Source organism: Sciurus carolinensis, chromosome 6 (genome assembly GCF_902686445.1).
Source record: "Sciurus carolinensis chromosome 6, mSciCar1.2, whole genome shotgun sequence".
NCBI classification, from domain to species: Eukaryota; Metazoa; Chordata; class Mammalia; order Rodentia; family Sciuridae; genus Sciurus; species Sciurus carolinensis.
Window position 1 is genome coordinate 120,031,156 of NC_062218.1, and position 27,843 is coordinate 120,058,998.

A 27,843-nucleotide genomic window follows, 5' to 3' on the forward strand; every position below is an offset into this window, starting at 1 on the left:
CAAAGCAATGGGACCAAATGACTAGACAGAAACCTTGAGCCAAAATAAATCCTCCCTCCTTCAAGTTGATTTCTCAGGCATATTGTCATAATGGCAGAAAGCTAACACAAGGTGCCACAATCAACTTCAAGAAAACTAAAGGTCAGGAAGGTTAATTTATACACTATCCCAATAAGTCAGTGATTACCTTAACAAGAACTCAAAATCTGACCCAGTTGACTCTAAACCTCAAGTTCTATCTTTCCATTTAATAAGATTTAAGAAGCTGCATGGCTTCTTAAATCAATGAAATTTTCTATATTTGACTAAACATATCAAACTAGCCATATTTTCACTTAGTGAGATATTAGAAATGGAGAACTATGGAAAAACATAATTTATAAAGCTGAAGTTACTTTTTCCAAAAGGACACCAGTCCACCCTTGTACCTTAATAACATGAACATACTATTAAAAACTATATAAGTTACATCAAATGAAGCAGATCTGTACAAATGTAAGTGATACCACCATTTACCGGTGACAAGTTCTGCTCCCTCTAAAGTTGAAGTCTCCAACTTCCAGAAGCAGATAGCTTTCATGACCTCCGTTTCCTTGATTTGACCTGACCCCTATATCTACACTAACTGCCTGTCCCCAATTCTGGCTTCATTAGCATTTGAAAAACACTAGTTTTAAAATCATTTTTTATATAGAATTACATTAATATTGCTTTAGGAGAAAACAACAAGTTTCAGAATACCTCAAATAAGCCACCATTTTCCTCACAACTCTCATGGCAAAGCCAAAGGACCAGCGGTGCCACATATTCAGGCTTTAAAGCTTCAAAAATATCTAAAATAAATACAAAAAAAATTACAAACAAGAATATGTACATGTTTTATCTGTAATTCTGCTTTGTGAAAATTTCTTATGTAGGTAAAATTTCTTACATAGATAATTCAGAGATTTTAAATAAACAAGAAAAACACACATAAATGTATATTCTCAAATATAAGAAGTTTTTAGAACTTTTTCATTCTCATTGAGACATACCTGAAACATTATTAAGTTTCTAAAACTGCAGTAATTAGACATAACTTTTCATGATGGGTAACATACTATTCTGGAGAAAATGTTACTGGTGAGTAAAATTGTATATAACATGAGGATCTTAGGTACCATTCATTCCCAAAACTATGCCACTCTTCCAGCTATTGAATGAGAGTCTTAGAAAACATCCTTAACAATTATAATGGCAGAAAATGATTGAAATAGATCCTACAATCATCACTGATGAGTAACAAAACATAAGAATTATTTTCTCATTGCACACCTCTGTGAGAAGCTTAGTAGAGCAAAAACTACTACATAAGGAACATGAAGACCTGGAATTTAGTGCTGGCCCTACAGGTAAGCAACTTGGGAACATTGCTCAATTTCCCTGTACCTGTGTCTTCATCTATAAATTGGTAATTAAAAAGCTTTCTCTGAATATTCCACCAATTTGTTCCAAGATTCCAATGAGATAAAACTGTACCTTATGCTTTATACCTTATATCTTATCTGAAGAATTAGATAAATGCAAAAACCTGTGTTATGATGTAATATAATTTTATAATAACATGATAAAATATCAAAGATGCATTTATAGTTCCATAAATTAAAGAACAGCTACAAAATCTTCACTTCATGGTCTCTAAAAGATCTCAAACCCATGTGTAATCCAATGGCATAGTGTTCTCCACTTTCCATTATACATGTGAAGAGAAAAATCAAAGGAAGACCCCAACTATCTCAAATTACACAATAAAATAAATTCTTAGCCTATATACTATTCATCTCAAAATTTAACATTCTTCCAACTTCCCATATATCAGTTTGCAAAACTGAATGTTAAAGGATATTTATATACAGGGATTCAGATATTTGAGGTGACTAACTTTATACTGAATGCAAAATAAATATATCTATAAAATCTAATTTATCTATTGTCTTGAGTGAAAAAAATGAATATAAACCACTAGGAAAAATATTTCTGCTCTTTGTACCTGATTTTGCATCTTATCACTAATGTTATAAGTCAGTATTCTTGCTTTCCAGTTCATTCTCAATCTGCTAGGTTAGCCAGTATCTATTAAACTCAATTTCATAAATTAAAAAAAACAAGACTCAAAAGGATAAATAAAATGTGTGAGTTATCCCATTAGCTAGTAAGATATAAAGTTTTGTGAAATCAAAATCAGAACTTAGTCTTATTTACTCCAGCAGTGATTCTTCTATGACATTAGAGATATAGCATTATAATGAAGCCAACAGTCTGACAAACACTTTTGTCACAGAAATGGTATTATTTTAAAACTTGCTGATAGAAGAATAATCACAACCAAAAAGAAAGAAAAATGTCCTCAGTTCCACACTGCAAGGAAGGCAGGGTTGCCCTGAAAACAAATTCCAACAACAGTTCTGATACCTAAATACTTAAGAGGTAGGCCAGCATCTAGATGGGGTTCTGACCCTAAATTGTTATACACTGAATCTCAACTTTCAAGGAAGACTGAAATAGACCATGTTGGTTAAGCTTCCTGGCTACCAGCAGCAGCAAAGGTAAATCCTCTCTGAAGAAAACACTGCCAATTTAAAATAGAGAATAAACACAGATTAACACCAAGTAAAGAGCCTATAATTAAAAACCACCAAGCACCCATGAGGGAAAACCATAATGAGTAAAAATTTTAAAAAATAAAAAATAAAAAACAGATTTTAAATGATAATAAAATGTTATAATTTAAAATATATTGTACAGAAAAGTTACCTACTGATTCAGAAAATGAAATCCCAGGTTCTAAAATGAATGTTAGTATGAATATAAAAAGTAAATGGTACCATAAAATACTCATGTCCCATGAAGTAGCTAATTTTAAAATAATTCCACTTTTCAATTGCTTTGTACCATGTCATAGAAGCTTCTTTTAAAGTATCATGGAGACTTTTTTAGAAATATGTAAAGCCCAGAAATACTAAATATCATAAACATTTCCCCAAAAACCAAATACTCTAGTTATTATATAACTAAATAAACAGGATTTCAATCATAAATTTAAATTTTTTAATTTCATATTTTCAAAAAAACATGAAAAAAAGACTCACACTACCTGATTCCAAGTATTAATATAAAAATTACAGTATTCAAAACATGATACTGGAAAAAGGAGAGGCATATAGATCACTGGAACACAACAGAGTATCCAAAAACAGCCATACAAATGTGGTCAAATGATTTTGCACTTAAGTATCAAGGCTACTCAAATAGAGAATGAGGAACAGTCTTCAGAACAAATCAACTATTTTTTCCAACAAATAAAGAGCTTTTAAAAAGAAGAAAATTAACTGTTGTATGTTAAATGCCTACAGACCTTGTTAAGATCCTTAGTCAAATATATCAACTCCAAAAATGTATCTTTTTATAAAACCACAACATTTTAATATGTATTTGGTATTAGGTGATGTTAAATTGTTTTGTTTGATGCAATAAACGCATTATAATTACAATGGCTCCATCTATTAGAGATTCGTTTCCAAGTGCCTATTTGGTGAAATACAGTATCTAGGAATTACTCTGAAATATTATAGGAAAAAAAGGAGAGGCAACAAAATACATACAACAAAATTGGCTATTTCACTGTTCATGATTTGTTGAAGCTGGATAAGGGGTACACAGTTTTCTGTTTGGGAGATTTGGGGGGGTTGTTGGTTTCGATTTTGGGGTTTTTTGCTTTGCTTTGGATTTTTGTTTTTTCTTTCTTTTGAGAAGTACTGGGAATTGAACCCATGCTAGACAAGTGCTCTACGGCTGAACCACACCCTCACTGAAACTCTACAGTTCTCTACTTTCTTTTTTTTCTTTTTTTTCTTAACCAGAACACCACATACGTTTATTTCAGATATAACAGCAATGTTAAAATTGACAAGTTTAATTCTTATCTGCACCAAGTAAACTTAGCCATTTAAGTAATTTTAAAGTTTTCCCTCCAAAAACTGAGGGAGCTTTTCTTTTCCACCACCACATACCAGTTCCCAATAGTTTTATTTTTGAAAGATTTTCAGTTGCTGAGTAAACTTTGAAGATATTTCAGAACTCCTTTCCCCAAATGAAAACTAATCTGGACAAATTATATATTGCATGGATTTCTCTACAGATTCTTTTCTTTAGAACCTAAATGCAAATCCACACAGTGTAATTATAACCTACTAGACCCATTGTAAAACTTATCTGTCCTGAAAAATATGGATGTATCCTGTGATCTTCCAGTTAACAGAATTACTATTTTACCTCAAACTTTCTTCTCTATTTTTATGTATGATGCACAATAAAAGGTTTACTTTTTTTTAACAAAAGAAGTATAACCACAGAAAGTATTTTTTAATTATGGAATATGAATAGGGTAAACTATAAAGCAACCATTAAAAAAATCCTACACAGCTTTTTCCTCTTGGCAGCTGACATGCCATCCAGACTGAGGAAGACCTGGAAACTTTGGGGTCATGTGAGTCACAGACACTGCCTCATTGGCAGTACCAGAAGCACCCAGGAAACCAGGATAATGCTGGTAGCATACATCAACACAAGATTAACTTCGACAAATATCACCCAGGTTACCTTGAGGAAGTTGGTATGAGGCATTACCACTTAAAGAGGAACCAGAGTTTCTGCCCCACTGCCAACATTGATAAATTGTGGACAGTGCTCAGTGAACAGACACGAGTAAATGCTGCCAAAAACAAGACTGGAGCTGCTACCATAATTGGTGTAGTGCAATCAGGTTACTACAAAGTTTTGGGGAAGGGAAAGCTCCCAAAGTAGCCTGTCATTGTGAAGGTCAAATTCTTCAGAAGAACTGAGGAGAAGATTAAGGGTATTGGGGGTGCCTGTGTTCTGGTGGCTTAAAGCCACATCGAGCGCTGGTGGTTCATTAAATGCTAACAAATTAAAAAAAAAAAAAAAAAAAAAAAACCCTACACAATTTTACTAAATAAGAAAATGTGGGCTGGGGTTGTAGCTCAGTAGTGGAGTGCTTGCCTAGTACATATGAGGCACTGGGTTTGATCCTCAGCATCATACAAAAATAAATAAAAGATATTGTATCCATCTACAACTAAAAATATCTTTATGACATCATAAATATGAACATATGAAATATGTTCATGATATAACAGTGGAAAAAAATAGTAATTAAACTTCCATTCTCCAATTGAACACATAAAACTTGGAGGTCATCAATCACTTCCATCTTCAAACCAAGAAAAAAGCTGAACAAACTAAAAATGAACAACTCTGCATAACTCCACCAAAGAACTGAGTGACATGGCAAACTACCACCTGAAAAACTGGAAAAATAGGCAAATTCAGAGAATCATGGCTTACTGGGAACATAAGTTTTTAGAGCCTATAAGAACACTTAATGGTAACTGACAAAGTCCTAGAGGCTTGATCTTAGGGAGGCCCTATATTAATAGATCCCTGACACTTTAGTCAGTTTTATTTCCAAAAGCTCCACCAAATTCTCACAGTAAAGACTAGAGAAAAATCCTCTCATGCTTTGGACATGAGCAGGGAGAGACTAACCACTTTGAAATATGGTTATATTCTGTTCTATTTTACACAGGTTTGCCCTGAAGAGAAAACTTTACTAACTTATCTAACCTAAGGGAAGACCAATTACACAATTAGAGCCCCTCTAGCCTTCCTATCTCAAATAAGGAAAAGAAAAAAAAAAAAAAAAAAAAAAAAAAAGCTTAGAAATTCTTCTGAAGGTCCTGACCCTGGATGATGATCCACTAAAAGAAATTGGAGTTAATCATCATAGAACACCTCCCCTTCCCAATGCAACATAGCCACATCAATAGGGTTCAAATGTAATAGTGGATTACAGCTGAGAGAGTTCAAAGACACAAATTCTATTTAACAAAGAGTTCCCAGGCAAACCCAAAATAACAGAGACACCTCTGATACCAACTGTTAAAGCAAAAAATAAACGTGGCCTAACTCCTAATGAGACAAATATAATTCCTCACACCAACAGTTTATTTACCTCAATTCTTATCACCTAATACATCATGTTCAACTTTCAACGAAAAATTGCAAGTCATGCTAAAAATCAAGAAAAAGTATAGGCTGAAGAGACAAAGCAAACAACAGAACCAGATTAAAATATGGCAGAGATCTGGGAATTACTAGACTGGGAATTTAACTATAATTAATGTGCTAAGGGTCCAATGGGAAAAGTAGACAACGTACAAGAACAGGTACTGTAAGCAAAGAGAAGGAAACTGAAAAAATCAGAAGAAAATGACAGAAATGAAGATGACTATAACGGAAATATTAAAAAGTAATGAATTTGGGTTGGGGAAATAGCTCAGTTGGTAGAGTGCTTACCTAGCTAATGCACATGGCCCTGGGTTCAACCCCAGCCCCACCAAAAAAAAAAAATCAATGAACTGAAAGACAAGGCAATAGAAGCTTACCAAACTGAAAATCAAAGAGAAAAAAAGAACAAAAGAAAAATGGAACAGAATATTTAAGAACTGTGGGCAATTACAACAGATATAAAGAGTTCAATGGGAATTCCAGAAGGAGAAGGGAAAGAGAAGGAAGCAGCAGAAGTACCTGAAACAGGATGGCTGAAAATTTTCCAAAATTGAGACACCAAATCCAGAAGCTCAGAGGACACCAAGCAGTAGAAATCTTAAAAATTTCCACCCAAGCATATCATATTCAGATGGCAAAAAAATAAAAACAAGAAGAAAACCATGGAAGAAGAGGAAAAAAATACCTTACCTAAAATGGAACATGGTTAAGAATTATATCAGACCTTCTTCAGAAACCACATAACCAAGAGGAACTTGAAATGAGATATATAAATATTTAAATATTTAAAGTGTTGAAAAAATCCCATCAACCTAGAATTCTATATCAAGTGAAAATATCCTTCAAAAGTAAAGGAGGTTAAAAGATCGGAAAGATAAGTCACTTACAGGGGAAAAAAAAATTGCTGAACACCTAAATAATAAAGAACTTGTTTCCAAAATATACAAACAACCCTGGAAACTCAAACAAGCAAAAAGTAAAACCTCAATTTAAAATATCTGAATAGATAACTCACCAAAGTTAAATAAATGAAAAATAAAAATAATGTAGAGGAAAACTTTCACCAAGAACCATATATCACTAGGAAGTTTCAAATTCAAACAATAGAATTACACATCTGTTAAACTAAAATCCAAAATCCAAAAGACTGACAATAAAAAAATGCTGCCACGAATAAGGAACAAGAATTCTAATTCATCGCTTCACCAGCTGTTTGGATGATTTCTTACAAAGCTAAACCCAGTCCATTTAGTAGTCACACTTATGGTATTTATTCAAATGAGTGGAAAACATGGTCATACAAAAATCAGAACACAAATGTTTATAGCAACTTTACTTCATAATTGACAAAAACTAGAGGCAACCAAGATGTACCTCAATAGGTGAATGAATAAACAAATTGTGGTCCATCCATACCATAAAATATTAATGATAAAAATGATAAAAGGAATGAGTTTTAATCTTCCCCAGGCATTCAAAAAGAAAAGGGGAGGAATTAAAAAGTGAAACACAAGGGATTTTTTTGGGTAGTCAAACTATTCTATATTGGTGGACCACGCAACATTACAGAATATACAGTTATACAATATAAAAGGGAACCCATTACAAACTATAAACTTTAGTTAATAATAATGAATCAATACTGGTTCATTGACTTCAACACACATACACCACACTGAAACAAGATACTAAACATGGTGGGAAACTGGATACAAGGGGAGTATATGAGAACTCTCTGTACTACCTGCCCGATATTCTGTAAAGCAAAAACTGCTCTAAAAAATAAAGTATTAGCCTGGTACAATGGTGCTCACCTGTAATCAATCACAGCAACTCAGGAGGCTAAGGTAGGAGGAACACAAATTTGAGGCCAGACTTAACAACTTGGCAAGACCTTGTCACAAAAAATAAAAAAGACTAGAGATACAGCTCAGTGATAAAGTCACTTAAGTTCAATCCCCAGTACTAGGGGAGGTGAAGTAACATAATTTTCTATAATCATTATAAAAGAGTAAGAATTTATTATCCCATTACAAATGGATTTGCATCTATCTATGCAGAGAAAAAGGATGAAAGTTTACTTCAGTATATTAAAATTATAGGTCATTTTTAATATTTTCCTTTGAGTTTTTTTAAATTTTCCACACTGAAAAACAGTTACACAAAATGCTTTTGAAACTTGAAAGAAAATAATTTTATTAAGTACTGTTTTTTCCCATACATACACATTTGTAACAGCAATAAAACTGTAAACTTACCTTCAGGCAGAACAGTCTGAGTCATCCTTGATCCAGCGTTAGGGGCAATAGTATTACAGTGAATGTTGTTTTTCCTGCCTTCAATTGCAAGAGTATTTGCAAGGCCCAGAATACCCAACTTTGCAGCACTATAATTTGCCTGGCCAAAGTTGCCATATATTCCTGAAGCTGATGAAGTCATAATGATCCTAAAACAAAAATCAGTTTCTCAATAGACTCTTTTCTATGTATTGATAAATTTACAACTCTAACCCTATTCTGGCACTATTGCAACTGTCAAAAGCAACTCTTGGGTCATTAGCTTCTCACAGTCATGAAATATTGATATAAAAGTAATCTCTCAAAATTCAACTATAAGATTTAATTATTTGAGAAGAATCCCTGGTCAGAGCCAAATGAAATTAAGAGTAATAATGTATATTAGTTATTTATTAAAAACAATAATAAAGATTTATAACATAAACTAGCAACATATAAGTTAAAATTTTAGCAAGAAATATTATATCAAGCAGTTCTAATTCTTCCATTCTTGACACATTGCCCCTCTTCTCTTCCGGATAATATTAAATGCCTCAATATATGATGCCCTCTTGTAATTTGACTCAACCTCATTCTAATTAGACCAAATAAAATAAATCATATCATTTATTTTCAGAAAATGCCAAGGATCAGGGTACACCAGAAATCTTCAATTAAGAATAGGCATCACAAATTTGCTTCTAGAAGGTATGTCACAACTTTTAACAGGGATGTTAACAGGGATGACCCTGACACTAGAGTACAACAGCATACACTGAGTAAGTGCACGTCCACCACCACATTCTTGAGTTACACATATAGGACTAAACGAGAAAAGCCCTACAGTTCCTAAACAGTTTATGAAGACTAAGTTGGGTCTGACCAATATCAGTTAGCAGAAAATAGCCACTCATCTTTCCCCAGTTGGTCACTGGACACACAAACAGACATTTGATTTAGAAAATAATGTACAACTGAATTCTCAATGTTTGCACTACTTTCTAAAATGCCAAATAAGAGGAAAATTATTAACAAAAAAAAGTAGATGAGAAATACAAAGCTATTCAGCTCAACTAATCTACGACTATAAAAAACACTAATTTAATGAGAATGTGCCAACAATATATTTTAAAAGCCTACACATATTTGAAGATACTTTCCTCAACATTAGGCAATCATTTCATAACACTTTGTATAATCTTTCTTTGTACACAAACATTTTCAACCTCCTTAATACTGTATGAAATACTACCTTCCATAATTCTGTTTCTTCATATGATCCCATGCTGCCCGGGTTACTTGGAATGAGCCCCGCAAATGAACTCTCTGGATTATATCTAAAACAAGAAATTATTTCTATGTAATTTGTCAAAAATTAGATACATCTCAAAATCAACATAAGCAATAGTTACTTAATCAAAGATGTTCATTTTATACCTAAGCATTCATAATCAGCTATCATCACACCCCTCTCTGGTAAACCTGTTTTTGCTTCTGATTCAATTATGCCACCAATTGATAGTTCAAACCCACTCTTACAACCATTTTCCTTATAATTTATAAAGTTATTTCAATCCCTATACATATCTAAAGGCAATGTCATCTTTATTAAGGTCTAGTTTACATAATAATTTGCTAATATAACCAAGAATTTTACATACATAATTAGCAGTTAACATCAACATTAAAGTATAATTATAAAGCACACAGATTACCATTAATAGTTACAAAATACTCATGTACCTCTACTTTTTACCAAAATTTAATAATGAGTTAGAGAGGGGAAGAAAGAGATTGAGAGAGATAGAAAGGAGAGAAAACCCACCTGTTTGCAGAGATCTCAATCTAATCAACAGAATGCTTAAGAAATATTACTGATCAACTCTAGATTTAATGTATTCTTTAAATTATCAAATATTTTTAACCATTCTTATTTTTGTTTCAATTTGTGACTTCAACAAATGTTTTCATGTATATATTTGAAGAAAGTAAGAGTGAAAAGAACTAAAAGAAACACCTCAGGAATGGTGAGTGTAGGACAGAATCAGAGAAGGAAACATTTCATTCGATAAAGCTTTTAAGAAAATTACTAATATAAGCCTCCTTTGCCAGTAAACCTTGTCTTTCCTTAGCTTCTTTCTTACCCCAGTTGTTTAAGGAAAGACAAAACTAAAAACTCTTCTTCTCTTAATTCTAAGTCAGAAGAATTTTTTTTCTTTCTTTCTTTCTTTCTTTCTTTTTTTTTTTCCTAATGGTGCTAGGGATCAACCAGGGCCTCTATATGCTAGGCAAGTAAGTAGTGCTCTACCACTAAGTTACATTCCTAGCCCAGGTTTTGCTTCTTCCAAAAGGAGTTCTGGGGACAGAAGCATGTGATATAAACAACAATACAATTAATTCAACTCAGTTGCCAAGCCTGTCACTATTTCAGCCACCACTGTTTGTTTTAGTCTGAACCATAGCTATCCTGCACTTCACTTAACTGTCTAATGGCCAATGACAGTAAAGACAAAGAAAAGTAAAATTGTTATAACTGTGATTTGTTCATTATCTAAACTCAATCTTTACAACGTGGCAAAGGAAAATGAAAATCTTTTCTATTTATTAGAAACTTCAAATTTACATCCAGGTTTTGATCTTTTTGTCCCACCCTGTTCACAGATCTCCATCATTTTAATTTTTAGTACCCCAGACTCTCTTCTATATCCTGCTGTGCTCTTGAAAAAAATCACAGCTAGATAAAAATGACAAAGGCTATCAGAAAGAGTTAACACTGCTATAAAGTGCTAACCACCTCTTTGGGAGAAACATATGCAACAAAGAGAAAAGAAATTCTTCAGATAGCTTCTGTCAAATTATTTAACATATTTTAAAATTTATCAAATGTTTAAAAAAAAATGCCATTTCCAACAACTCATCTATTTCTGTGTAGTTTATTCATCATTTATATGAGCGGGAGAAAAGTAGATAGAAGCAGGATTTTCCTTTGATATATAAATGTATCAAACATTAAAAAGGCAAAATGGATAGATATATTCTACAGAAACATATTTAAAACAACTTACCCCAGTCTTCATCACTTATTCTACTAAAGGAACGGTCCCTCAGAATTCTAGAATATTGATATTATATAAGGTAAGAAAGGGCAGGGAAGTATACACTTATAAAAACAACTGCATGTACTTTACTAAAAATGAAAAAAGAAATACTCACCCAGCATTGTTGACCACAACATCTGCAATAAATATAAAAAGATCCAAATCACGACTACAAAAGCAAGCATTATTCATTTGTATTAGCTTATAACTCATATTTCTTTCAAAACTACATGGAAAAGTAAATATATCAGACAAAGAATACTATCAAAACAAAAATTTATGCCTACAGAAAAAAAAGTGATTCACAAAAGCACAAGTATCACATTATATCAGTGCCTTCCTTTCAAACTTATACATTTAAATTTTCTCACCTCCATCTTCTACAAAAATTCTATCAGCTTATAAAATAATAATAAAATAAGTTTATAGAAATAAGCTATTGCACAACTCTTAGATTCTAAGAATTCAGAACCATAGCCATCCTGCACTTAATTTCAAAATCACTTGAAATTTTAAGTTTAAAAGACTTTTTGGGCTGGGGTGGTAGCTCAGTGGTAGAGCGCTTGCCTAGTACATGTGTGAGGCACTGGGCTCAATTCTCAGCACCACATAAAAATTAATTAATTAATTAATTAAATAAAGGTATTTAAAAAGAAAAAAGACTTTTCACTGCCACTGAGAAGTCCAAAGCTCAAAAAGAAAACCATAGAAGTTGGAAGCTGATGTCCTATTTTGATACACATTTGTATTCTCACTATACAAAGAAAACAATTACTTTTAACTATTCAACCACCACCTTGTGGCTGTTTTTGCTGTATGATTTCAGCTTCACAACTCTGGGGTCTCTATGAGAAGTATTTGAAAATAGTTCTTGAGTTCAACCTAATATAATTAGAAAATAAATATGCTAAATCTAACGAAAAGGGAGGGCATACATTCAATTTATAAAAAAGTAATATCTTTCAGATTATAAACATATTGGGCTACCTGCAGTAATTTTTCCCTATGTTAATTCTTTAAACTTTTAGTAAAAATGTGTAGAACTAAACCAGAAAAAATTATCTAGAGAAATATGGACTAAACACTATATTTGAAATGTTTCTTAAAAATGAAGGTTTTCTTTTTTTTAATTTTATACAATCATCTTAATTAATTTATAAGATCTCAGATCAATTTTACCCAAATCATTATAATTCTTCAAAAGAATCTTCAGGGTCATTTATTGGCAGAATACTGACTTATTTTTCTTATAAGCATAGTTAAGGCTTACCTGAATTATTACAAAGAGAGCACTGAGCAAATACAAATTTTTCTAAGCACTTGAAGTGCAAAAAACAATAATTAAGTTCAACACATATATTCATAAAATTGTCACCTCAAGTCCTTTATGAAGGTGGGTTAAATAAAATAATTAGCTTAGAAAACCAATTTAAAAATATTTTCAAGAAAGAGATTTGTTTCATAGAAAATTCAAAAATATTTTATTAGGAAGGTAGAAAAAAATACAAAGAAACATCACCTATTCTTCCAAAAGCATCCAGTGCAGTCTTCACAACCTTTTCTCCTGCTTCCACAGAATCTGAGGGAAAGAAAATTGGTACAAAACTTCAGCAATCTCCCTCAGAATGACTGATACCATTCACCCAACAGAATTCATTTCCAAGAAAAATACATTTATACTGCAAGCATATAGTATATGGAAACACAGATGGTCTAAAGTTATCAAAGATATTTGGCCCCTAAACAATTATATAACCTACAAGAAAAGAAGTGATGAGGAAGATTATTAAGAAATATTTGACAAATACTATCTAAAGCAGCACTTCTTAGTACAACTTTCTGTGAGGATGGCAATGTCCTATTTCCACAATGACCACATACAGAAGCCACTAAACATGTGGCTACCAAGTGTTCAAAATGTGGTTAGTGTGACAAATTTAATGTTTAATTTTACTTAATTTATATTTAATTTTAAACAATTACAGTAGCCCTTCCCCTCAAGGATGCAAATGAATATTTGGAGGAGAAAGAGGTACCTGTTTAATTTGGAAAATCATATTTAGTGTTATATGGAAATCAAATCTATTATTTTTGCAATACTAAATACAAAAAGCAAAGTTCAACAAAATCTTATGGCTTTGCTATTTTCCACTAAAAACCAAAGGGAAGGGCTCAAATGCCCACAGTTGTGATGATCAGACTATATTCACCTAAGAGATAGCACAGGAAAATGCTGCAGACATAGGCAATCTTGTGTGCAGAGTACGGATGTAAGACTGACAGCATGTCCATATTCAGACTAATCAGGTCATCGGCAGCCTCCCTGACACTCATTTGCACAACCTTTCTAATGGCTGTGCCAGTTTCTAGTTCCCTATATTAAAGCCCTACATACCTGGAAAACTTTAAGGGGCTTCTGTTTTCCTGATTGAACCCTAACTGATACAGATGGCATATCAAAATTGGTAAAGTGGAGAGTCTGGAATTTTCATACTTATAGAATGGTTTTTTTTTTCTTTTTTTTATTGTAAACAAATGGGATACATGTTGTTTCTCTGTACATGGAGTAAAGGCATACCATTTGTGTAATCATAAATTTACATAAATGGGTTTTTTAAAATACAGAGTTTTAAAACTGAAAACACTGTTGCTATATCTCCAACATGGAAAGAAGATAGTAAAATGTCTTATTCTCTCAAATGTTCAAACCATATCCTATTTTCTCTCTCCTAAAATTTCAAAATGAAGTCTTTGTAATTTTATCACAGGCCAAGGAAAACAATCTAGTTTTCAGGACAGTCAGTAACCATTAGTTTTTAAAAGTAAACCTATAATCTCAGCAACTTGGGATCACAAGCTTGAGGCCAGTCTCAGCAATTTAGTGAGGCCCCAGGAAACTTAGGGAGACTCTGTTTCAACATAAAAAAAGGTTTGGGGATGAGGCTCTGTGGTTAAGCACCCCTGGGTTCAATCCCTGGTACCAAAACAAAAAAGAAAACAAAAGAAAAAAGAAAGAAAATGCAGGTACTGCTACTTAACTTTAGAAAACTCGTTCCTGGTAATTGAAGTCATCAACAAAATGGAAGCCTAGTTGGATTAGATGGTATTTTTGGTTTCTTTTTTCTTTTCTTCTCTTTCTTTTTTTCTTTTTTTTTTTTTTTTTTTTTTTAATTTTTTGCTTTACTTGTCTTCACTCTGATATAGCTGGCAAAAGTCTTCCCAAAATGTGGTAACACAACCAAACTTAGTAAATATATCTGAGCTGGCAGACAACACTATGTAAATACTGTACACTTAAACATGCACACGTTTTTCGTGGTTTTTTTTTTTTTTTTTTTTTTGGTACTGGGGATTGAACTCAAGGGTACTCAAACACCGAGCCATATCCCCAGTCCTTTTTTGTACTTTATTTAGAGACAGGGTCTGACTGAGTTGCTTAGGGCCTCACTAAATTGCTGAGGCTGGCTTTGAACTCAGGATCCTCCTGCCTGAGTCTCCCAAGCTACAGGGATTACAGGTATGTACCACCGCACCCAAGTCTAGTATTATTCTTAACTCTGAAAAAAAAAAATTATTCAGATTGTTCTGAATCTTAAAAATCATGGAACTGCTGATTATAAGATTTTGAAGAAGTAGTTTTCCAATTTGTGTAACTCTATGTAGAAGCTATTGGTCTACAATCTTTTTTATTTGCCTATAAATTAGCATGGTTCCAAATTTTAAAACCTAAATTCAAAAAAAAATGCAAAAGTGTTGAGCTGGGGTTGTAGTTCAGTGATAGAGTTCAATCCTTGGCAGCATATAAAAATAAATAAATAAAGGTATTAAAAAGAAAAAAAGTATGAAAGTGTTTAAATGTAATTATGCAAACATTTTAATGCTATTTTCTGCACTGCTAGCTTTTTAAAATCCTTTTAAATATTTAAAGAAATTTTAGTTACATTATTTCATCTGCTCAATGCTTTTGTGATTAATTAATCAAAATTCTTAACATTAAAAAAAAAGTGGGCTGGGATTATGGTTCAGTGGTAGAGTGCTTGCCTAATGTGTGAGGCACTAGGTTCAATCCTCAGCATCAAATTAATTAATTAATTAATTAAATAAAATTATTATGTCCACCTACAACTAAACAAAAAATATTTTTTTTTAAAAGTACTCTATCACAGGGGTCAGTAGTACATGCCCCAACTACTCCAGAGGTTGAAGTAAGAGTATATTCAGCAAGGAGGTCTTTAGCAAGACCATTTCTCAAAATTAAAGAAAAGGTCTGGGTATGATATAGCTCAGTGGTAGACAGATTACCTAGCATGCCTGAGGCACTGGGTTCAATCCCCAATATTAGGATGAACACACCAAATGTAAAGGTTGCATTCACTGTTCCACTCAACCCCTGCCCATGACTTTATTTAACATCTAATTGGATTCTTACAGTTTTGCAAAGATAAGAAAGTTACATATAGCATTGATAACTTGTGCAGAAATAGAATATGTAAGCTAGTACAGAAAGGGGTGTTATTTCACTTCCTATACTATATTTTTAAGAATCTTTTAAAAGATTTTTAAAAAGACTCTAAGATCATTATTTCTTCTTTTTTTTTTTTTTTTTTTTTTCCCTCCGTGCTGTACTGGGGATCAAATTCAGGGCATTATGCATATACTAGACAAATGCTCTATCACTGAGCTACATCTCAGTTGTTTCTATTTCATTTTAAGGCAGTGTCTCACTCAATTGACCAGACTGGACTTGAACTTTCAATCTTCCTGCCTCAGTCTCCTAAGTAGCTGGGATTATAGACATGTACCATGATGCCCAGTTAAAACAGATTTTTTAAGAACAAACTGTATCTATAATAATTTATTAATTAAATATCATGTGCTCTTTAATAAAATGAATAAACAGAAAAATGGTTATAATCATGAAATAATCTATCAAAAGTTTTTTAAATTCTCACATATTATATATTATGTAGTCAAAGATCTTTGACAGACTTAAGACAAAATCTAACTTCATAATTACATTGGAATACTGAGATATATTCTCAAAGATTATTAATGTCAGCAAATTGCACCACCTGAAGAAAAACCAAAGAAATAATACAGTTCTCTTAAACACGTACCATAGTTGGCCACAGCTTTTCCACCATTCCTTCTTATTTCTTCGACAACCTTGTCAGCAGCTAAGGAGCCTTTACCAACTCCCTTAAAGTCTCCTCCTAAATCATTCACTGCAGTGCAAAAACAAATAATGATTAATTTCTAGACCTTCAAAATGCAAGTTAGAAATGAAATTCTAATTACTAGGCTATTTCCTCAATCATGTGCCCAGTTCCTTCCTATCCTATCCCCATCTTGCTAAAAACATGATGAGCATTTTTAAAACATACCTTTTTGTTTTAAAACAGAAACAAAGAAGCAGCAAAAACACTTAAAAACACAGGTTTATTTCATGAAATTTTTAACTTAACAATGCTTTTCCTTTTGAAAAAGAAATGGTTCAACTCTTTAATAAAAAGGAAAAAAAGTAACAATCACTTCAAGATTAAATATACCAAAGACAATAGAGTAGCTCCTAGAAAAAAAATGGAAGTCACAAAGAAAGAATAGTCATTACTAGGGACAGAAAACAGTGGAAAAGGGTGGAAGAAGGGTAGTGGGATATGATCAGCACATGCTATATGAATGTATGAAAATATCACAATGAATCCTACTAATAATATATAATTAATATGTGCTAATAAAAATTTTTTAAAAATTAAAACTACAAATGATACAGCAAATCCACTTGAGGTTATGCAGAAAAAAGGAAATCAGAAAGAAAGCGAAGGGAAATTCTCTTCAAACACCCAACAGATATTAGCACTCCATGTTCAATAAAGCATTGTTAACAATAACTAGGTGAAGAAACAACCTAAATGTTCAAGGATGGATGAATGAATAAAAGGGAAGAACCACAAACACATTATGCTAAGAGAACAGAACAGTTACAAAAGGACAAATACTGAATGATTCCACTTATATGAAACATCTTAGAATCAAACTCATGGAATCAGAGAATAGAATAGTGGTTTCCAGGAAATGGGGAGAGGGTGGAAATAGGAAGTAGTTGCTAACTAATGGGCATAAAGTTTCAATTATGCAAAATGAGTAAGTTGCAGAGATCTGCTATACAACATAGTGCTTGTAACGATACCACTTTGCAAACTTAAACATCACTTAAGAGGGTATATCCCACATTAAGTGTTCTTACTACAACAAAATAAAGAGATTAAACACAAACGTGAAACATCTTCATATCAAGAAAACCTCTGTTTACAGGAATATGATTGTTTTTAAAAAAGCATGGTTCTAAAGAACACTTGTAGATTTTCATAAAACACACTACCAGTTCTAGAATGAAAGAAAGACAAACTGTTGCCAAGCTTGGTGGCACATGCCTATAATCCCAGTAACACAGGAAGATGGGGCAAGATGATTGCAAGTTTGAACCAGCTTGAACAACTAGGATGACCCTATTTCCAAATAAAAAATAAAAAAGGATGGGGATGTCAATGGTAAAACATTTGTCCAGCATATGTGAGACCCTGGTTTCAACCTCCTGTACCAAAAAAAAAAAAGTTAAGAGGTCAAAAATTACAAACAGAATGTTTTCAGTCGTTAATTTATATCATAACTCCATCTTTATATGTTTAACAACTGACCACATCACATGACATCTTCCTATATTCAATAATATGGTTACTAACAACAATTGTACATTTACTATTTAAAAAAAAAAAGAAAAATTCTAGAGAGATACACAAATATGTAAGAACGATGCTTGCCCATAAAGAGTTTCTAATTTATTGACATATAAGTATATGACCACAAGAGTTACACACAGATTATACAGTAATATATTATGAAGTATGTATGAAGGTCAACATAACTAAATAACAGGGCCAAGATAACTAAATAATAGGGATAAATAATAAAGTAAAACTATACAATAATTCAAGGCAAAATTTACAAAGTAAAACAAAAACTAATGAAAATCATATAGATCAATGCCAAATAACTTGGAAAAAAGCAGAATTCAAGAAAAATGCTTCAAAGAATCTGCAATTTTTTTTGGTAGGGTTAGTCCACAGATTTTGAGAAATACAACCATAAAAAATAACCAAGTAATAAATGATGTGGTGGTAGATATTAAAATTTAAAATTTTTCAGTACAGATTGTAACAATTGAAAAAAACAATTCTTTTCTATAGAAAAATATACTTTTTTTAAAAATTGAAGCAAGGGTTCAAAGTGGGATTGGGTGGTTAAGAAGGAAAGGGAATGATAGAAAGTCAATGCCAGGGCAGTCTTAAAATCAGTTAGGGCAAATGTATTTTCTTTTTTTGTTTGTTTGTTTGTTTTAACGAAATTCATTTTTCAAAAGGTAGACTGGGGTATATTTTTTCCTAACAATATAATAGAATATATATAATTACTGGTCTTACTAAAACTAAAATATAAAAAATTTTAAAATGTTCTGCAGATACAAAATAAGAGGCTTAACTTATCCCTCAAGAGCCAAAAAAGTGATGATTCTTCAAAGACTATGACTATTAATTATTAATTTTCATGCAATTATTCAAATGACAAGAAATAATCAGTTAAAAAATATCCAGACATTATGACATGCAGCTAACAATTTTTTATTACTCTTCTTAAATAAGCACAAGAAATTTCAAAACCAACTGGCAAATACACTGATAAATTTGTTCACCTGTGTGATGAAACACTACCCCCAAGTGGAAATTTTACAAAGTGCAACCAGTTAAGCACAACCTGGATAATTTATTGAGAAAATAACATGTATTTAAAAAGTATCAGAATAGACTTATTCAAAGCAAATCTCTACATTAGAGAGCACTAAATTAGCAGTAACCCATTATATCACCCCATCATCATCAGAGCTAAATCACACGGATTAAAAATTAGAAAAGCACTGGTTAATATTGAAAGGTTTGGGTAACAATGTTAAAAAGATTTTTTACATGTACAAAGAGAAATATACTATGTGACACTTATCACTTCAATATATGGTTAAAAGTCTAGTAGTAGCAGTTGTAGTGCTAATGGTGCTAGGAGTACTAGTAATATCAATATACTAATATGTATACTTTCAATTTTCAATGAACCACTGTATATACTGAAACATTTAATCTCCATACTATTTTTAAGAGACTGGTAGAAACAACTGCTCCTACTTTCACAGATGAAACAGCAATTTGGAAAAGGTCCTTACCCAAGACTCCCAGACTATACAAAATAGCAAAACGAACCTAAAACCTAGTCTGGACCTGAACCAACTATAATGCCACTCTGCTCCAACACTGTAAGCACGTTTAGTTTATCCTAAAAATAACAATCATTTCCACTAAGAAAAGAAAAAAACTGCATTTGTTTGGGAAGGGTATACAGAAAAAGATAAAGCAACTTTTCCACTCAAACACTTGTAAAATAGGTAGGAAACATGTTAAGATGTTAAGAATCTTGTCAACTGAAACCATCATCCCATATTAGTCAAATTCTCCATACAAAATTCAGTTCATGACCTAGAGATTTTTTTTTTTAAACAAAATATTTCCCTTTCGGGGGGTTTGGCAGCGGGGACTAGAGACTGAATGCGGGGGCACTTAACTACTGAGCCACATTCCAGCTGTTTTACTTTTTGAGACAGGATCTTGCTAAGTTGCTTAGGGCCTTGATAGATTGGTGAGGCTTGCCTCAAACTTGTCCTCCAGCCTCAGTCTCCCCAGTTGCTGGGATTACATTCGTGCACCACCATACCCAGTCCTATTTCTGTCATTTTAAATAAATCAGTGATTTGAATGGTTTACAAAACACTCCCGTGAGTTTGCCATAAAAATCCATCCTCAAAGTTTTATTAAATAAGAGCTATTTTGGAAATTAAGAGATCCAGGGAATTCTAAAATACACTTAGATCCTATAAAAAGCATACTGTAAGTAGGTAAATGGATACCTAAAAATCAAACACCAAGTCACTGACCCTGAAAAGAGAGTCACGTGTTTGAGAAGTACCTGTTTCCTCACAAAACAGGCTACAATATTGCCTATGCGATTCTTTTCAGTCTGACAATTAAATAATTATAAATTATAGCTTGTTATTTTTTTTATTCATTTTTATTGTAAACAAATGGGATACATCTTGATTCTGTTTGTACATGAAGTAGAGGCATACCATTTGTGTAATCATAAATTTACCTAGGGTAATATTTTTGATTGTTATTTTTTTTTCTTCCCCCCAAACCCTCCCGTCCCTTTTATCACTCTATACAGTTCCCTCCTTCCTCCATTCCCTCCCCCCTCCCACTCCCCATTATGTGTCATCATCCGCTTATCAGCAAGATCAATCATCCTTTGTTTTTTTGAGATTGGCTTATCTCACTTAGCATGATTATCTCCAATTTCATCCACTTGCATGCAAATGCCATAATCTTATTATTTTTATGGCTGAGTAATATTCCATTGTGCATAACTGCCATAGTCTCTTTATTCACTCATCAATTGAAGAGCACCTAGGTTGGTTTCACAATCTGGCTATTGTGAATGAAGCAGCTATGAACATTCTTGTGGTTGTATCTCTGTAGTATGCTGATTTTAAGTCCTTTGCATATAGGCCAAGGAGTGGGATAGCTGGGTCAAATATGGTTCCATTCCAAGTTTTCTAAGGAATCTCCTCACTGCTTTTCAGAGCGGTTGCACTAATTTGCACCCCCACCAGCAATGTATGAGTGTACCTTTTTCCCCACATCCTCTCCAACACCTATTATTGCTTGTATTCTTGATAATCGCCATTCTAATTGGGGTGAAATGGAATCTTAGGGTAGTTTGGATTTGCATTTCTCTTATTACTAGAGATGTTGAACATTTTTTCATATATCTGTTGACTGCTTGTAGATCTTCTTCTGTGAAGTGTCTGTTCATTTCCTTAGCCCATTTGTTGATTGGATTATTTGTATTCTTGGTGTAGTTTTTTTTGAGTTCTTTATATATCCTGAAAATTTAGTGCTCTATCTGAAGTATGAGTGGTAAAGATTTTCTCCCCCTCTGAAGGCTCCCTCTTCACGTTACTGATAGTTTCCTTTGCTGAGAGAAAGCTTTTTAGTTTGAATCTATCCCAGTTGTTGATTTTTGCTTTTATTTCTTGTGCTATGGGAATCATGTTAAGGAGGTCTGATCCTAAGCCAACAAGTTGAAGATTTGGAACTACTTTTTCTTCTATAAGATGAAGGGTCTCTGATCTGATTCTGAGGTCCTTGATCCATTTTGAGTTGAGTTTTGTGCAGGGTGAGAGATAGGGGTTTAATTTCATTCTGTTGCATATGGATTTCCAGTTTTCCCAGCACCATTTGTTGAAGAGGCTATCTTTTCTCCATTGAATATTTTTGGCCCCTTTGTCTAGTATGAGAAAGTTGTATTTATTTGGGTTTGTGTCCATGTCCTCTATTCTGTACCAATGATCTACCTGTGTATTTTGGTACCAATACCATGCCGTTTTTGTTACTATTGCTTTGTAGCAGAGTTGAAGATCTGGTATTGTGATACCCCCTGCTTTGCTCTTTCTGCTAAGGATTGCTTTAGCTATTCTGGGTTTCTTAATCTTCCAGATGAATTTCATAATTGCTTGCTCTATTTCTGCAAGGTACATCATTGGAATTTTAATTGGAATTGCATTGAATCTGTATAGCACTTTTGGTAGTATGGCCATTTTGACAATATTAATTCTGTCTATCCAAGAACATAGGAGATCTTTCCATCTTCTAAGGTTTTCTTTAATTTCTTTCTTTAGTGTTCTGTAGTTCTCATTGTAGAGGTCTTTCACCTCTTTTGTGAAATTGATTCCCAAGTATTTTATTTTTTTCAAGGCTATTGTGAATGGGGTAGTTTTTCTAATTATTCTTTCCAAAGATTCATCACTTACGTATAAAAATGCATTAGATTTATGTGCATTGATCTTATATCCCGCTACTTTACTTAATTCACTTATGAGTTCTAAAAGTTTTCTGGTGGAATTTCCTGGTTCCTCTAAATATATGATCATGTCATCAGCAAATAGGGATAGTTTGAGTTTTTCTTTTCCTATTTGTATCCCTTTAATTTCCTTGGTCTGTCTAATTGCTCTGGCTAGGTTTCGAGGACAATGTTGAATAGAAGTGGTGAAAGAGGGCATCCCTGCCTTGTTCCAGTCTTTAGGGGGAATGCTTTCAGTTTTTCACCATTTAGAATGACACTGGCCATGGGCTTAGTGTAGATGGCCTTTACAATGTTAAGGAATGCTCGCACTATCCCTATTTTTTCTAGTGTTTTGAGCATAAAGGGATGCTATATTTTATCAAATGCTTTTTCTGCATCTATCGAAAAAATCATGTGATTTTTTTACTTTAAGTCTGTTGATATGGTGAATGACATTTATTGATTTCCTGATGTTGAACCAACCTTGCATCCCTGGGATAAAACCCACTTGATCATGGTGTACTATCTTTTTAATATATTTTTGTATGCGATTTGCTAAAATTTTGTTGAGAATTTTTGCATCAATGTTCATTAAGGATATTGGTCTGAAATTTTCTTTCCTCGATGTGTCTCTGTCTGGTTTAGGTATCAGGGTGATATTGGCTTCATAGAATGAGTTTGGGAGGGTTCCCTCCTCTTCTATTTCATGGAATACTTTGAGAAATATTGGAATGAGCTCTTCTTTAAGGTTTTGTACAACTGGGCTGAGACCCATCTGGTCCCGGACTTTTCTTTGTTGGTAGGCTTTTGATGACTTCTTCTATTTCATTACTTGAAATTGATGTATTTAAATTGTGTATGTCCTCCTGGTTCAGTTTAGGCAATTCATATGTCTCTAGAAACCTGTTGATGTCTTGAGATTTTCTATTTTGTTGGAGTATATATTTTCAAAATAGCTTCTAATTATGTTTTGTATTTCAATCATGTCTGTTGTGATATTTTCTTGTTCATTCTGAATTTTAGTTTTGGGTTTTCCCTCTCCTCTTTTTTAGTTTGGCTAAGGGTTTATCAATTTTGTTTATTTTTTCAAAGAACCAACTATTTATTTTGTCAATTTTTTTGATTGTTTCTTTTGTTTCAATTTCATTGATTTCAACTCTGATTTTAACTATTTCCTGTCTTCTACTACTTTTGGTGTTGCTCTGTTCCTCTTTCTCTAGGGCTTTGAGCTATAGTGTTAGGTCATTAATTTGTTGATTTTTTCTTCTTTTATTGAATGCACTCCATGAAATAAATTTTCCTCTAAGTACTCCTTTCATAGTGTCCCAGAGATTTTGATATGATGTTTCTTTGTTCTCATTTACCTCTAAGAATTTTTTAATTTCCTTCCTGATATCTTCTGTTATCCATTCATCATAAAATAGTGTATTATTTAATCTCCAGGAGTTGGAGTAGTGTCTGGTTTTTACTCTGTCATTTCTAATTTCAATCCATTATGATCTGATAGAATACAAGGTAGTATCTCTGTCTTCTTGTATTTGCTAACATTAGCTTTGTGGCATAAAATATGGTCTACTTTAGAGAAGGATCCATGTGTTGCTGAGATGAAAGTGTATTCGCTCTTTGCTGGATGGTATCTTCTATAAATGTCCATTAAATCTAAATTATTGATTGTGTTATTGAGATCTATGGTTTCTTTGTTCAATTTTTGTTTGGAAGATCTGTCCAGGGGTGAGAGAGGTGTGTTAATATCGCCTAGTATTATTGTGTTGTGGTCTATTTGATTTCTGTTATTGAGAAGGATTTGTTTGACGTATATGGATGAGCCACTGTTTGGGGCATAGATGTTTATGGTTGTTATGTCTTGCTGATTTATGCTTCCCTTAAGCAGTATGAAATGTCCTCCTTTATCCCTTCTGACTTACTTTGGCTTGAAATTCACATTATCTGATATGAGGATGGATACGCCGGCTTTTGTGCTGTGTCCATGTGCATGGTATGTTTTTTCCCATCCTTTCACCTTTAGTCTGTGGGAATCTCTTTCTATGAGTCTCTTGCAGGCAGCAAATTGTTGGATCTTTCTTTTTAATCCAATCTGCCAGTCTATGTCTTTTGATTGATGAGTCAGGCCATTAACATTCAGGGTTATTATTGAGATATGATTTGCATTCCCAGTCATTTGGCTCTTTTTTTTTTTTTTTTTTTTTTTTGACACAACTTGGTTTTTCCTTTATTTGGCTGTTCCTTTAGGGTAGTTCCTCCCTTTGCTGATTTACATCGTTGTTTTTCATCTCTTCCTCATGGAATATTTTGCTGAGAATGTTCTGTAATGCCGGCTTTCTTTTTGTAAATTCTTTGAGCTTTTGTTTATCATGGAAGGATTTTATTTCGTCGTCAAATCTGAAGGTAAGTTTTGCTGGGTATAAGTTTCTTGGTTGGCATCCCTCTTCTTTCAGAGCTTGAAAAATGTTATTCCAGGCCCTTTTAGCTTTTAGGGTCTGGATTGAAAAATCTGCTGATATCCATATTGGCTTCCCCCTGAATGTAATTTGATTCTTTTCTCTCGCAGCCTTTAAAATTCTGTCCTTATTTTGTATGTTAGGTATTTTCATTATAATGTGCCTTGATGTGGGTCTGTTGTAATTTTGTGTATTTGGAGTCCTATAAGTCTCTTGTACTTGATTTTCCATTTCATTCTTCAGATTTGGGAAAGTTTCTGATATTATTTCATTGAATAGATTGTTCATTCCTTTGGTTTGTTTCTCTGTGCCTTCCTCAATCCCAATAATTCTTAAATTTGGCCTTTTCATGATATCCCATAATTCTTATAGATTCTGTTCACGATTTCTTACCATCTTGTCTGTTTGGTCAACTTTGTTTTCAAGATTAAATATTTTGTCTTTAATATCTGAGGTTCTGTCTTCCAGGTGTTCTATCCTATTGGTTATGCTTTCTATGGAGTTTTTAATTTGGTTTATTGTTTCCTTCATTTCAAGGATTTTTTTTTTTCAATCTCTCTCTTTATTGAAATGATCTTTTGCGTCCTGTATTTGCTCTTTTAACTGTCAATTGGTGCGATCATTAAATGCCTGCATTTGCTCTTTCATCTCCTCGTTTGCTTCCCTGATCATTTTAATTATGTACATTCTGAACTCCCTTTCTGATATTTCTTCCGCCATGCTGTCACTGGATTTTATTGCTATACCATCTAGGTTTGTTTGGGACATTTTCTTCCCTTGTTTTCTCATATTGGTCAGGTATCTACCCCTCTAGTAGTGAAACTCTGGGATATTGCAGATATCCTCTATTGACTAATATTTTCTCTGTAGATTTCCAATAACTCACCTCTTAGCCTTCAGTAGCCTGAATTCTTGAAGGAACTTGATAATGCAGTGCTCCACTAGGAAGCTGCCCCTCTAGGGGTGGTGGCCTTCACGTGGGGTAAATTTCCTGTCAGTGGGCAGAGGCGCCTCCACTTGTTGATTGATGGTCAGTCAAAGGGGGACTAGAGTGCAGACTGGGGCACGTCTGATCTGGGCTTGTGTCTCTGGTTCTACTGCCCTGGTAGGAAAGCCTTACCCAGTGGGAAAGACTTACCCAGTGGGGAAGTTTCGGTGGGCAGCTCTCCTCCAAGAAGTTCCCTTTGGTTCAAAACTACCACCTGGACTGGGAAGCCCTCCTCTGTGATGTTCCCAGGGGTCTTGATCTATCGCCTGGGCTGGGGAGTCTGTCCCTGTGAGGGACTCCCTCTCTGAGCAGCCCTCCTCTGCTACGTTCCCTGGGAACCAGAGCTACCGCCTGGGCCTTGGACCCTCACTCTGCAGCGAAGCCTTTCGCTGTGCGTTCCTCCTCTGCAATACCTCTGGTTAAGTGGGTTCTTGGCTCCAGCAGGGGAGTCTCACTGGGCCACTCTACTCCATGAAGTTCCCTGCATTTCAGGACTACTGCCCCATCTGGGGAGCCCGCCCAGTGAGAGAGACTCACCCGGTGGCTCTGAGTTGGTCCCGAGTCTCTTAAATCCCCCTCTTCTTGACTCCTGGGTCTTGTCAAAGGTCCTCTAGCTCCTGTAGGTGTCTGTAGAAGGGAGTTGCCCTTCCAATGATGATGGCCACGCCCTCAGGAATAATTCAAAATGCCTGCACCAGCCTCTGGCTAGCTCCGTGATGCAGGCGGGCTGGTTGGTCTGCCAGCTTGCTCCGCAATGGCAACAGACCTTGGCGTGGTGGCCAGGCGGGGTCACTCAGTGATAGCATCTGTCTTCGGCCTGGTGGTTGGGTGGGTTGGCTGCCCGCTGCCTAGCTCCGCAAGGCAGGAGGGTTGGGTGCACACCTGCTACCTCCGCAGTGCAGGCAGCCTGACTCACCCGCCAGCTCACTCCGCAACTGTGATCAACCAGTGATGGTGCTGTCCTCAGTGCAGGGGTCAATCGGGGTCACTCAGTGATGGCGCCAACCTCGGTGCAGGGATCAGGCAGTGTCGCTCAGTGATGGCGTCTATCCGTGGTCTAGTGGTTGGGCAGGTTGGCTGCCCGCCTGCTACCACTGCCATGCAGGCAGCCTGACTCACCCACCAGCTCACTCCACAACTGCAACCAACCAGTGATGGCACCATCCTCGGTCTCGTTATTTTAATTTACATTTCTTTGAGCATTAACGGAGTAATATTTTATTTTCATGTACTCATTGGTCATTCATATTTCTTACTGTTTTGCCTACTCATTTCACATTTTATTGTGGGTATATGTCTTTCTTATAGATTTATAAATGTCCTTTATTTGTTAAAAGATTTTAATTATTTGTAATATGTATGGCAAATCATAACTTTTTTTACTGAAATGTTGATATAAAGCTCACAGCTGAGCATCAGTATTACTTGATGAGTACACTGTTTTTCAGTATTTTATTTAATAAATCAAATTGAGAAATCTGGGTTCATCTTTTAAAATTCTATTTTTTGTACAAGTATTTATTCTTAGAAATTAGTTTTCTTGTTTCTCTTTCTTTGCCCTTTTTTTTTTTTTTTTTTTCTTTAGTACTGGGCACTCACCAATGAGCCACATCCTCACCCCTTTTTATTTTGAGACAGGGTCCAAGCTGCTTAGGACCTCGCTAAGTTGCTGAGGCTGGTTTTGAACTTGCAATTCGCCTGCCTCAGTCTCCTGAGCTGCTAGGCTTATAGGCATGAGCCACCACGCCTGGTACCTAGCATTTTTTGATTTTGGGCTCCAAAACTATACCAACAAATATGCTTTGAGTCCCCTGACATCAGCATTGCTAAACCAGCTCAGGGGATACGGTTTACTTTTAATTTGTACAAAAAAATGCAAATCAGAGCATCAT

The 27,843-nt window shown here is 34.2% G+C and overlaps 1 protein-coding gene and 1 pseudogene across 1 annotated transcript in view; one reads left to right on the forward strand and one right to left on the reverse strand.

The window, feature by feature from the left end:
• Nucleotides 1-27,843, reverse strand: part of Hsd17b4 (hydroxysteroid 17-beta dehydrogenase 4) — a 109,130-nt gene that overhangs the window by 63,226 nt on the left and 18,061 nt on the right. Inside the window, exons 3-9 of the mRNA XM_047555432.1 lie at nucleotides 16,618-16,725; nucleotides 13,020-13,079; nucleotides 11,616-11,637; nucleotides 11,468-11,514; nucleotides 9,655-9,739; nucleotides 8,385-8,572; nucleotides 742-833 (exon numbers count right to left, since the gene is read on the reverse strand). Of these exons, the coding sequence (XP_047411388.1) occupies nucleotides 742-833; nucleotides 8,385-8,572; nucleotides 9,655-9,739; nucleotides 11,468-11,514; nucleotides 11,616-11,637; nucleotides 13,020-13,079; nucleotides 16,618-16,725 (602 nt within the window). The remainder of the gene's footprint in view (nucleotides 1-741; nucleotides 834-8,384; nucleotides 8,573-9,654; nucleotides 9,740-11,467; nucleotides 11,515-11,615; nucleotides 11,638-13,019; nucleotides 13,080-16,617; nucleotides 16,726-27,843) is intronic.
• On the forward strand, nucleotides 4,484-4,926 carry LOC124986752 (60S ribosomal protein L27a-like; annotated as a pseudogene).